A 14,090-nucleotide genomic window follows, 5' to 3' on the forward strand; every position below is an offset into this window, starting at 1 on the left:
TTCAACGCGTCTTAGTTGGATCTTGGATGGGTGCGCTTAATATTACGGCTCTTTATTTTGGCACACAATACAACCTGGTTTCCTTTCTTTTCCCCCTCAAAGGTAGCTAGAAAAGTGTGTTAGTTACGAGCCAACGAATTTATAATCCTGATCTATGTACATTCTTTGTCCACTTACAATCCTGGATTCCAAACTTCGGAGCATTCAGTGCTTCTGTCACAATCAAGATCCTGCATTGACTCAATAAATGATAAATCATTGCCACTCCTATCGAGCAGCAACCGATATTTCGAAGCTGAATACACGCTCTTCCACAAGACTGGTGCGAGTGATTGAATGCTCAATTTAAAACCGACACAACTAAGAGTCGACGGTAGGCGTCAATATATGGAATGATTCTAAGAAAATGTAGTCTTGCGTCTGAGGGAGATTTACTGACGTAGGTTCGCAGGCAGACTCGCCCGAAGGAGATTCAATGTACGGTAATGAGGAGATGTATTGCCAGCGCTAGCTAATCGATATTTTCCGAGAGACTGGCCAGTAATAGGTCGATCTCAAGAGTGCGAAAATCGTTTTGTGGAGGCATCTTATGTGGTGAAGCTCTTCTTGTGATGTTTTCGGGTGAGGCGAATATAGCTATGTCGGTATCTCCGCCACGATGCTGACATTGGGTGGGAAGAGGAGGATCAGGACTATTAAAAGGATGAGAGTTCGTGAATAGTACATTTTCAAGTTCAATTGGAAATGACAGCGGTCGTCCGAGGACAATTTGGATTGTTTTAAAGAAATCAAAGGACGCGAAGGAAGCGAGGATCTGGCCTCAACTTCGCTGCGCCGCTGACAGAGATGCCTGCGACACACTGGCGAGGAGTCTAAATATTGGCAGGGTGAACTCTGACACGAATAGTAACTGTGATCAAATTCAAGCCCCATCTATGTATTTCTGAAACTCTTCTCTAGATGATTGTAAGTCCCTACTCTACTCACATCATTCGCAGAGCACGTAATGTTTACATTGGATGCAAGCTGATGCTGACTGCTTTCAATACGAGACGCTTTGCGTGGTCCTGGAAACACATCCAGCTCTCCTTTCATACGCATCTATGTACATGCAGGCTAATCCTTCGTAGGATAACAGCATCTTAGGTCAAGCCATGTTTCTTGCTACCTCCCGTGGCTCTTTGATGGGTCGTAGGAGTCCAGGAACAGTACATGCGCTCTGTCACAAAGGCTACAGATTTATGTAGACTCTAAACTACGGCCGTAAAGATTCGTAATTTTCATTTTGATCAAGGTCCGAAGTTACCTCCTCCTTATACATGTCTATGTACTATCTGCTGGAAACACGTACTTTTGAGCTGTTAGGGACCTCGCTTCGACAGGGAAACAAAGCAAATAATGATTGAAAGTCACGAATGGGGGAGCACGCAGAAGTGAGAGATAATGAAAGATCAAGGTATCACACACACAGTACAAGAACGAACGGCAACCTCATGTGCACAGTCTTTCCCATCCCTCCTCACACCACAACATACTTCGGCTCACTCTCATTCTCACCCCTCTCAACCTTTATCTCATCCCACTCCACGCCTTCCAGCACTCTCAAATTGACATTCATCCTGGCTCTCCAAACAGCATAGTCCTCATCCGCATCACCAAACGCATTATATTGCTCCGGAGTGAGATCGTGCTTCCTAGCCCAGACACAGACACCGCAGATTGGGCAAAATTCCCAGCTGCGCCATTTACGACCGCATGAGTAGGATGTTAGGAAAGAGGCGTTGGTGATGTGGATTTGGGAGGGGGAGGGGTAGGTGAGTATTACGCCTTCCTGATTGGGTGTTATTCTGAAGTATTTTGCAAGGAAGGATAGAGGTGGCTTACTCGTGCACAGATGCTGCAGTCGCACTCTTCGATATGCTGACCGCTTTTTGCAAGGGGACCAGCAGTCTTCATTGCCATTCCTACTGCGCCGCAATGACAGCTTCCGGTGTAAACTTTGGCATTTTCGAACTCGGCAGTGGGCTCTGGTCCGGTGTATAGGTGAGGTTTATATTTTGGCTCGAGAGCAGCGCCATCCATTCTTTGGAGTAATTAGCCCGACTCTTCAGTGTTAACGAGCATGAAGGCGGTGACTTACTTCGTGATTTCCAAAGACCACAGATCAACATCTCGCAAGGTTCTCACCTACAATTCGTCAGTCACGAAGATGCACAGGTGAGAATGAAGAACCCTACATTGAGACCAATATCCACTCCAGCAGGTGATTTCTTGACCTTGGCATAAACACCAGTTCCACAAGTGGGGCAGAACTTTCTTCATCAGCTTCCCTCTACGCATGAATCGCTTTTCTGGTCATACCTTATGATCCATAGTGCAGTTCCCAAACTCATAGCTCTTCAATGTATCCTCACCCTTCTCAATACTAAGATTTCCCGGACCCACCATCACCCACCATGTCCCCTTTTTCAAGCACATGCTGCAATTGCATGTCATTGCTCCTTTCAACTCGGGAATCTTGACGCTGAATTTGAAAGCACCGCAGTGGCAATTGCCATGGTAGGTTTTGAGTTCTGGAGTTGGTTCGGTCATTGTGAGAGAGGGAGTTAGTCTTGTTGATTGAAAGAACTATCCTGTGGAATCTGTTGACATGAAAGTGGATATGGGGTCAATATATGTCTCTCGTTCTTACATTGTTTGATGAATTCTGGCAGGGTGACGCGCCTTGTTGTCCTCGGAGCTGAGATGCACCGCGTCTTAAAGTCAATTCAATTTCTGACATGCAGCCAGCTGAAGCGGGGTATTGAGTCTCGAAGCCAATGATCATGGGGATCCGAGTCGATATCCCGTCCTGGGCGTCAAAGCGGCAAAGATAACCCGCCCTTTAGAGTCTATGAGTCACTTTTAGATTGTGGCTTGTTCAATTATTCTACTTTTAGGTAGCTTCATATCCAGGGCGAGGATAATCCTAACCTAACGCGATATCACGTGTCACCGTGTTGAGGGGAAATTTGGATTTGGATTTATAGGTAATTCTTGATGTGTGAGATGGCATCCCCTTTTGAAAGGTAGCCAAAACGGATTTTTCTATTGATAACCTCCTTTACTAGCCATAAAACATTCAAATTCCCCTCGAGGATAACACGGAGAGAGTGTTGTCAGATATTCCCAGCAAGTGACACTACGGTTGCAGCGGTCTTTATGGACAGGGAAATTTCTATGCTCATAGAAAAAGTGCCATAGAAAACAAGACATGGAAAAACCTCCATATTCAAGGAGCTTCCAAGACCTAGGCCCGAGGGTTTTTATTTTTCAGTTACTTCCTCGCGCCGTCTCTAATATTTCCTGTTTCGCTGTCCCTAATGTAGTTAATAGTTTTGCTGTTCTTGGCAAAACGGGAACTAACTGCCGTTCGTTGCCGCCTACCCTAAACGGACTAGCGTTCGTTCCAGCGACTGAGAACAGCTGTTAGTTAGTCAGATTTCTCGCTAAACGGGTACGTTTTACCTGTTTTAGCTAGGTCCCTTGCTGCGGGCTATAGCTAGCGCAGGTACTTGAAACCTAAAAGAAATCAAGTTCAAGTAGAGACTCTAGAGCGTATAGCTTAAGTAATTCTTACTATAATTATATTAAATTAAGTTTAATTAAAAGCTACAGTAGAGAGCTTTTATTTGCTATCTTATTTGTAATTTTCAGCCGCGTAGTTATATTATAATTCTCACTTGAAGTTATCTTAATTCTTACCGGTGTTTTGTAACGATATCTTGATTTTACCTTATTAAAAATAGCTCCCTTAATAGCTCGTCGTTATATAAATAATACCTCTAATACCTCTAACACGTTAAATAATACTTTAATACTATAAAGACGACGTAGCTATTAAGTTTAGCTACTATTTAGCTATCTACTAGCTGAAAACGATACTATACCTTTAGTTCCTGTTAATTTAGACCTTATAACATGTTGTGCTATATTAGAGGCTCTTATAGCTTTAGAACTACCTTTAAAGCTTAGGAAACGATAGGCGTGGATATTTTAGTATATACTAAGTGAAGATATCAAGGAGAAGTATTATAAAGAGATTACAAGCAAAGAGTAATAGCGCTATACCTACTGTAGTTAATCTTATCTAATAAGCAGTAGAACTAGGTCTGCGGAGCTCTATTTAACTACTTACAGCTTAAAGAAAGGTGATCCCTGCAGTATAGCTATTACCTTTAGCAACTCTACATATTAAATACCTCTTAGCTCTAGCTTTAAACGATAGCTAGAAATAGGGGAGGAGCTTTAATTCAAGCGGAGAAATATAGGGACTACAAATAGATAGAGTATTAACTCTAACTAGCTAGAGCTACTCTACATAAGGTTTAATAGCTATTCTTACTTATTTTAAATACTAACTTTTTACAGATTCATCTCTGTTTACTCTTAACCTCTACGACTTATTAAAAAGGTAGAATTTCGTGAACTCCTTAAATATCTTAACTTTAATATTATAGTAAGGTAGTATAGTTCTAGGTCGGAAGATAGTTAGCCTGTTCCGTAAGGTTATATAAATAAGCGCGATAGTATATAACAGATATATTATCTTCTCTCTCTTACTCTTACTACTTATTTAGTTAGTAGTCCTTTATATCCTTACTTACTATATACTTTAATAGCACTACCTTACTCCTTTATATTAATAACTTACGTAAGGAACTAAAAGTAAAGTAAAGGAGTAGTTAGGATATAGCTAAGCTAGTAGTAAAAGTAAGAGTTAGAATTTTATTACTTAGTATCTTTATTATAGAGATAGATAGATATATAAGAAGTAGCTAAAAAAAAGGGACTCTAAGAACCCCTATTTAGTAAGTAAGATATTAGGAAACAGCGGAATATAAGTAGAGAGGGCTAAGGAAGTATAGAAAGGAAAGTTATTATATAGAGCTTAAAAGATAAGGTTACTATAGTAATAGAGAAAGTTTATATAAAGAAAATAAGTAAGGAATAAATAAATATAAAAAGAAAGTAAGTCTAATATAAAAAAGAGGCCTAAAGTAGGGCGAAAAAGGGATATAAGGAAAAGAGGTTAAGGAAGTCAGAGTAGTTAAGAGAGCTAAGTCTAAAAGTTATAAGGAGTATAATCGCTATACTCTTACTAGTAACTCTAGCACTTTTAATTCTAGTAATATTAGGTATACTATACCTTATAAGTAAGTACTAAAGATTTAAATCGTTTACTAAATTCCCTAATATAACTATATTTCTAAGAGATCTTAAGAACTAAAGAATACTAAGTATAGAAGAAAGTAATATAGTAAAATATATTTAAGTCTAGAAGAAAAGCTATTAAGAATCAAGGATTATGAATTCTAGGATAGCGGAAGTTAAGTATATTTCAGTTATACCGGCCCTAAGTATACTAAGCGCGCTATACTTAAAGCACTTTTTAAATCTAAATATAGTTCTAGCTAATATAAAAAAGGCGAGAGTAATAATTAGCTCTAAGTTATAGTTTAGGATTAATAGCCTGAAGTTAGTAAGTTATATCTATACTACAGAAAGTAAGTTACTAGATAATAAAAAAGTAATAAAAATACTTAACTAATAAGAATACTAAAACACAACTGAAGTTAGGGCGTTTCTTAGAGTCTATAGCTACTACTATATTTAGATTATCGATTATACTAGAAAAGCTAAGCTACTATACCTTTTACTTTAAAAAAGGGTAGAGTAGAAATTTAAGGATATTAAAAGGTTTATAATAGATACGCTAAAGTTAGCTCTAATAATAGCTCTAGCGCTAGTAAGGCTAGATATCTCTAAAGGAAGTAGCGAAGTAATTCTAGTAGTAAATATAAGCTTATAGAGATAGGGGATAGTCTTAATATAACTAGATTATAACCTTAAGTGTTATCTTATTAAGTATAATAGCGGAGTATAAATAGTTATAAAAAGAAATTATAATACTACTAAGAGAGAGTATCATAGGGTTTTAAAGATATTAAAGAAAGTTCGCGAGATCCTAATTAGCTGCTATTTTATCCTAGAAATAGATACTATAATTCTAGTTATATAGCTTAATTAAGAGGCGTTAGACTTACCTAAGGCTCTAGTTATAAGATAGATTACTTAGATATACTTTTTTAATTTCGAAGTATACTATATACTAGGAATAAAATATATAATAGTAGATAAGCTATCTAAGTAATTAGCTACTTAGAAAGAGTTAGATATTAAAGCTCTAGAAGAGGATATTAATAACTTTATAAATACTTAGTTTAGTTAAGTTAAAGTTAGTATTTAAACTAAGAGAGTAGTACTTTACTTATAAAGGGTATAGAGTTTAGATTCTAAGCTTATTATAAAGTATCTTCTTACGCTAAAGTAACTAGGTAGAGTTAACCTTAAGGACTTCAGAGGATTTAAGTAGTAAGCTCTAAATTATATAGTTTAAGATAGAGTTCTATATTACTGTACTAATAAAGGTCTTCTAATAAGAAAGGTTATAGATAGTAAAAGGAAGTAGTAAATAATCCTTAAATCCCTTTATAAAGATATAAGTTATAAGGGATAAGAAAGTATTTACTAGAAAGTTATAAAAAGGTATTTCTAGGACTTATTATACCTAGATATAAAGGCTTATATAGTGACGTATAAAGCTTATTAACTTCGGGACTCTATAAGGATAAAGGAGGCGCTTTATCTTATATAGATTAGCGCTTTATAAACTAAAGTAAGAATAGATATAGTATATTTACTACTAAAGTAAGGAAAGCGCTACTTAGTTATAGTATAAGATAATCTATCCGGATAAGTTAAAGCTAGAGCCCTAGCTAATATAACTTCAGTAGCTATTATAGATTTCCTCTAGGAAGATATAATATATTACTATAGAATCTTTAAGAAGCTAGTTATTAATAAAGGGCCGGAAAATAAGAAATAAGTAAAGGAGCTTACTTAGAAATATAGAATCTAAAAAGTAGTAGTATTAGCTTATTATACCCTAGTAAATAGAATAGTAAAGAGGGGTTATAAACCTATCGTGGATATCTTAGTAAAGATAATAGATAAGGGAATAGGTAATTAGGTTAGAAATCTGCACGTAGTACTTTTAGTAGATTATTATATAGTAAAAGAAACGACTAGGTATATACTATTTTAGATATAGTATAAGTTAAAGGTAGTTCTATTAGTTGAAATAGAAGTCCCTACTTAAAGGGTTATAGATTAAGAGAATACTTAGATAGAGGCAGAGACTCTAGCTCTTTATATAAAGTAGATTTAAATTAAGGATAAAAATTTAGAGAAGGTAATTATAAAGTAATATAAGATATAAGTAATAGGTAAAGATAGGTTTAATACTAGTTAGCAGATTTATTAAGTAGAAATTAAAGTTAATAATATTATTTTACTATATAATACTAAATAGGAAGTTAATATATCTTCTAAACTAAAGCTTAGCTACTAATAGCTTAGCTTATATAAGATTAATATAGCTATTACAGAGAAAGGAACGTATATTATAAAGAAGTGGGGTAGTGCTATTAAAGTGTATAGTAAGCAGGGATATAGAGGACTACTAACTAAATAAGTAGTAAGAGTAGGAGAGAGAAGATAATATATTTATTACACGCTATTACGCCTATTTATATAACCTTACGGAATAAGCTAACTATCTTCCGACTTAGAACCTTACTATCTTACTATATACGTCCCTTCTTAACTAAGTAGTCGCCTCCTGATTATATCCCCTAATATATTATATAAATAAAAGAAATATATAGATACTCCTCTTAACTATCTACCTCTATTATATCGCTTATACCTACTACTAAGTACTCCTTAGCCTCCTCTATAAATAATAGGCCCTCTTTTAATATAATCTCTATTACTTCCTTACTTAGCTAGTTAGTATTAGCTTCTACCTCTTCTATTAGAACGCTTATAGCTTCTAATACCTTCTTTAGGTAGTAAAAGGACTTCTCTTTAAACGCCTCCTTCTTTACTCTCCTTATTATCTTAAAAGTCTCTATAGCTATAACTAGTGCCTTAGCTCTCTACTTATTAATAAAGCTATAAGCTACTACTTAATCCCCTTTTAATAGAACGTTTCTCTAAGCTATTACTACTAGTGAATTCTATCGTTATTACGTAACTAAAGTATTAGATAAAGTACCTAACCCGGAAAGCTTAACTATAGTAGTAAACTAAAAGGGAATAGCTTTATACTAATTTATAAGGCTTAATAAGGTAGCTAAGGGTATAGTAAAATCTCGATAAGAGTTAGCTAGATCTCTCTAAGTTCTCTCTTTTATAACCTTTAAGGTTTCCTTATTATCCTAAATTATAATAAACTATAGTAAGATAATCTGATAAACTTTTATTATAGGCTTAGTTAACTTATATAAGATCTTTAATAGTATAATCCGTATATCTCTAAGGCTATAAGGAGTCTTAACCTAATTCACTCCTAGGACCTCTATATCCTCTTAAGTAAATATTTAGTTTATAATTTAGTGAATATAGTAGTTAGTATCTTATCCTCGCTTATAAATATATACTTATTACTCGCTTAGCTTATATTATATCCCCGGATAATAGAAAGTATAATTATCCTTATCCTCCTAATCTAGCGAGATACTACCTTAAATTATAGTAGCCCCTCGATTAGTAATAAGTATATTATTAATATTTAAATTAATATAACAGAAAAAAGTTCTATCTCTTAGTATAGTATATTTAGCGTAGTAAGGGTAACTAACTAATCTCTACTTCTTATTAGGACAAAGAGCTATATATAATATATAGTAGGCAGGGTCTTAGTATATAAGCTACTAAGTTACTAAAAAAATATATATATTCTATAGCTATCTGATATTCTTACGCCTATTAATCTCTTGTAAGTAGTACTAGTATATATCTAATTTATTATAGATTTACTTTCTAAGAAAAGAACTAAACTATTATTTAAAGAGGAAGTAAATAACTTATCTGTTCTTTTTCTACTATAGTAAGATCGTCGGATCTTAGCTATTTAGAATTAGCTTCTAATTATAATTAAATAATTCGAGCCCTTCTTTCTTATTAAATTTATAAGGTCTAAACTTATCTAATAAGTAGAGAGGGCGATTAGCTATATAAAACTAAATATAAGTCTCTAAGTCTGTCTTTAGCTTTCTAATTTCTAACTTCTTATTATATATAATATATAGTCTCTTAATAGCTAAACCTTCCGAGAGCTACTTTATATAAAAACTTATATGCTCTACTATTAATCGCAAGTAACTATAGTAAACTCACTAAAATCCTAGTATCTTACTTAAGAGCTTTATTATTATTATAATTGGTAGAACTTTCTTTCCTCCTATTATAGTTTTCTAGCTAATAGTTATATCCTTCCTATAGCTATACTTCTACTTATCTCCGCTTTTCTTATTAACCTCTTACTTTTCCTATTCCTCTAATTCTTTCTTAACTAAGTTAACCTCTTCCTTATTAATCTTAGCTCTTTCTTTATATATAAACCTAAACTCTTTTATAGCCTTACTTATTTCCTCTTAGTACTAAGACTAATACGATTAAGGAGCTAGGGCTACTATAGTACTTATAATAATTTCCCTTGCTAAGTAAGCTAAATTATTAATATTACTAGAGCTCCTTTTCTCCTTACTTATAGCTATAGGTATATCTTCTAATTCCTTTATAAATACCTTTTCTTCTATAAAGCTTCTTATACTAACTTATATTCTAATACTCCTTTATTCCCTTCTTAATAACTTCTTTACTTCCTTTTCTCTTACCTTTATACTTATTATATAAGTTATATCTATTATAATAACTTTCTTTACCTTAGATCTCCCTTAATAAAGTAGCCCTAAGACTTATCTCTAAACTTCTAGGTTAACTTATAATCTAGCTTCCTTAATAGATATCTTTATAAAAGCTTATTAGTAATAACTCACGAATTCCCCTAACTTAGTTACTAGCTAAGCTAGTACTTCCGGGTCTATTTAGTTCTTTACTATACCCTTATAAGCTTTACTTTATTTATTTCTTTTCTTTATATTATTAATAATTATAACTTAAACTTCTATCTAGGACTAGTAAAACTTATCCTCTAATATATAGATCCGGAATACTCCTGACTTTTCTATATACTTATATACTTACTTAATAAGTTCCCTAGCTCTATTGTAGTACGCTATTATAGTTTTTAGGACCTTTAATTAAGTATTATACTAGTTTTATAGTAGGATCCTATCTAAGTATATAACTACTTTATTAAAATTAGTAAAAGCTAGTAATCTATCTTCTATAGGTACTTTAACTAAGCTTATACTTATATCTCCCTTATTATCTATAGTGAACTATTATATCTGCGTAGTAATTTAGTTATTATAGCGCGGAATATAAGGAAGTTTTTTTTTTTTTTAAAGAAAGTTAAAAGTTTTAAATTAGAAAAAATCCCCGGCGCTTTAAATCCCCCTTTAAAGGCTCCTATACCTCGCTTAGTAGCTTATAGCTTATTATTCCTCTAATCGTATTATTATACTACCTACTAATAACTAATATATAATAAATAACTAATAACTTCTCTACTCTTTTCACTTTTCCCCTTTAAAATTTACTTTTTTATTTATTATCCTACGCTTCTTCCTACTAAATTCACTTTTTCTATAGCCTTACTACTACTATTTACTTAATATAAAAACCCTCTCGTGCTTTTATTTTTTTTAAATTTTCCTTTTTCCTTTAATAACTATTTTTCTATAGTTACCTCCCTCTCTTATACTATTATTACTATCCTTATACTTTATTACCTTCCTTATACTTTTTATACTCTTAACTTATACCTCTATTACTTCTATTACTATAGTATTACTTCTAAAGACTATCTCTACTTAATATATCTTAAAGTATTCTTTATATAGCTTAACCCCTAGTATAGTTTATATCTAGGATATTATAATAGCTATCTGAGCTAATAAGACTATATATTTATTAGACTATATAGTTAGCCTCTTAGTCCTTACTTTTAATAAGTAAATCCTTACTAAGATAAAAGTATCTAATAAGTAAAGGATCGATTTTCTCTTATATCTTTATATATATTTTAGTTAAAAGTCTATAAGTTATACTTTCCTTAGTCCAGATAACTTTATTATAGAGTTTAATAATATACCTCTTTATAATAGTATTACTATAAGATCTAATATAGATACTTTAGACTTAACTTTTATCTCTATAAAAGAGTATAATAGTTATAAGTAGTAATATAATAAGTACTTATTTAGTAGTAATAACTCTTTTAATAATTATAAGAAGAAAGAATTATAGAAGTATATTAAGTCTAAGCTCTTAATTAACTTACTTATAAAAACTCTTAGCTTATTTTCTAAAGACTTTTCTACTCCTAGTACTATCTGTGTTAAGAATACTATTAAGAAAGAGAAGCTTACTAAAAAAGAGACTCTTCTTATAAAGAAGTTAAAAGATACTAATAAGTATATAAATAACGCCCTAGATTAGGATAATTCTAATAAAAGTAATACCCTTACTATTAAATATAAGCTTATATCTATTACCGCTACTTCTACTCTTACGACCTCTAAGAAAATCTTATTCTAAGTTACTTAGTCCTCTAAGACTACTTTCTCTCTAGAGAAGGCTATTAATAGTAATAAGGATACTAAGGTTTATACTAATATTAATAATATTAAGGATAAGGATAATAGTAATTATTTCAAGAAGAAAAAGAAGAAAAGATCTACTAAGTGTCAGGCTCTTAAGATTACTTCCGGAACTACTACTAGACTATACTAAGCTTGCCCCTATTATAAGGCTACTATAACTACTTTTACTTTTATTACTAGCTATTCTCCTAAGATTAAGTTACTCTTTAATAAGTACTCTTAGTGATACCCCTATAATAAGAGTACTTCTAACCCTACTAATACTTAGTCTTACCTTATTACTTATTAGATATACTTTAATCTTAAGTATATTAGTTATATTAGTAGCGCCCTTACTTAAGATATTAATAGTAAATATTATTATATAACCTGCCTTAAAAGATATATTTATTAAATTATTACTAAGGTTATTCTTACTAAGCGCGGTATATTAGGTAGTTCTTCCTTAGCTTACCTAGCTATTATAAGTAAGTACTTTCCTCTCTTAGCTAGCTATAGTACTAATAATAATAGCAATAGTAAAAGTAATAAAGAAATAAATACTAATAATAATAAAATAGCTAAAGATACTACCCCCTTAGTCTAATAAGTCCCTCCTACTACTATATTTATTATTCGTATAGATTTATTTAGTTATATAATTAGCGTTTAAGGCGATTATTTTCTTTAATTTCTTTGTATAATAACTACTTCGAGTACTACTTATAATACTACTTATTTCTTTTTCTTCTAGTTTAACTCTAATATTATTATAAGTAGTTAATAAATAGGATTTAATAATATTTGACTTTACTTATTCTTTTACTTAGTAAGTAAATATAACTTATATCCCTTACTTAAAATTCCTAGTCCCCTTAGGAACTCTTATTACCTTATTTCCCTTGCTAAGTAAGTTAAATTATCTTATAGCTTAGCAGCTTAATTATAATAGTTATACGCTTACTTTCCGGAATTACTACTTACCTTTCCTCTAGTTCTTAGAGGTTTCTCTTTACTCTAGCTTACTCTCTTATTACTAGTGTAGTACTTAAGATATTACTTCCTGAGTCACTCTTTATATCACTAGCTATTATACCCTCTCTCTCGCTTAGATCTTTAGATTCAGAATTATTAAACCTCTTACTAACTTTAACTAGTTCTTAGATAGAGTCCCTTTTTTAAAAGACTTTAAGTTAATTCCCTGAAAATATACTACTAAGTTAAGTACTATAAAGTTCTAAGAGTATATATATTCCTTTCTCTACGATAGCCGCGTTAATCTTATATAAGCTAAGCTATTAGTAGCTAAGCTTTAGTTTAGAAGATATATTAACTTCTTATTTAGTATTATATAATAGAATAATATTACTAACTTTAATTTCCGCTTAATAAATCTACTAACTAGTATTAAACTTATCTTTACTTATTACTTATATCTTATACTACTTTATAATTACCTCTTTTAAATTTTTATCCCTGATCTGAATATACTTTATATAAAGAGCTAAAGTCTCTGCTTCTATCTGAGTATTCTCTTAATCTATAACTCTCTAAGTGAGGACTCTTATTTCAATTAGTAGAACCGCTTCTAACTTATACTATATCTAAAATAATATATACTTAGTTATTCCTTTTACTATATAGTAGTCTGCTAAAAGTACTATATGTAGATTTCTAACTTAATCGCCTATCCCCTTATTTATTATCTTTACTAAGGCGTTTATAATAGGTTTATAACCCTGCTCTACTATTCTATTCACTAAGGTATAATAGGCTAATACTACTACCTTTCAGATCTTGTATTTCTAAGTGAGCTCTTTTACTTACTTCTTATTTTCTAGCCCCTTATCTATAATTAGCTTTCTAAAGATCTTATAGTAATATATTATATCTTCCTAGAGGAAGTCTATAATAGCTACTAAAGTTATATTTACTAAGGCTTTAGCTTTAACTTATCCGGATAAATTATCCTATGCTATAACTAAGTAATACTTTTCTCGCTTTAGTAGCAAATATACTATATCTATTCCTACTTTAGCTTATAAAGCGCTAGTCTATATAAGATAAAACACTTCTTCTATCTTAGTAGAGTCCCGAAGTTAATAAGCTTTATACGTTACTATATAAGTTTTTATATCTAGGTATAATAAGTCCTAGAAATACCTTTCTATAACTTTCTAGTAAGTACTTTTTTATCTTTTATAGCTTATATCCTTATAGAAGGATTTAAGGATTATTTACTACTTCCTTTTACTATCTATAACTCTTCTTATTAGAAGACCTTTATTAGTACGGTAATATAGAACTCTATCTTAAACTATATAATTTAGAGCTTACTACTTGAATCCTCTGAAGTCTTTAAGGTTAACTCTACTTAGTTACTTTAGCGTAAGAAGATACTTTATAATAAGCTTAGAATCTAAACTCTATACC

At 31.9% G+C, this 14,090-nt stretch overlaps 1 protein-coding gene across 1 annotated transcript; it reads right to left on the reverse strand.

Annotated features, from left to right (window-relative positions):
• Positions 1-1,133: 1,133 nt before the first annotated feature.
• ONS95_001222 (uncharacterized protein) lies at positions 1,134-2,925 on the reverse strand. Its single transcript, XM_058494407.1, has 6 exons — positions 2,725-2,925; positions 2,362-2,642; positions 2,238-2,312; positions 2,141-2,187; positions 1,885-2,083; positions 1,134-1,831 (listed from the first exon to the last, which is right to left on the reverse strand). The coding sequence occupies exons 2-6, from the start codon at positions 2,590-2,592 to the stop codon at positions 1,520-1,522; spliced, it is 864 nt and encodes a 287-aa protein (XP_058364612.1). The 5' UTR covers positions 2,593-2,642; positions 2,725-2,925; the 3' UTR covers positions 1,134-1,519.
• Positions 2,926-14,090: the final 11,165 nt, after the last annotated feature.

This window comes from Cadophora gregata (genome assembly GCF_030347475.1).
Source record: "Cadophora gregata isolate MNR1 chromosome Unknown scaffold_1, whole genome shotgun sequence".
In the NCBI taxonomy this organism is placed as follows: domain Eukaryota; kingdom Fungi; phylum Ascomycota; class Leotiomycetes; order Helotiales; family Ploettnerulaceae; genus Cadophora; species Cadophora gregata.

Coding starts and splice junctions, on each gene's coding strand:
- ONS95_001222 (XM_058494407.1), bottom strand. CDS start 2,592: ATGACCGAACCAACTCCAGAACTCAAAACCTACCATGGCAATTGCCAC. Junction 2,188..2,237: donor GAGTGGATATTGGTCTCAAT/GTAGGGTTCTTC, acceptor GACGAATTGTAG/GTGAGAACCTTGCGAGATGT. Junction 2,084..2,140: donor TGGTCTTTGGAAATCACGAA/GTAAGTCACCGC, acceptor ATTACTCCAAAG/AATGGATGGCGCTGCTCTCG.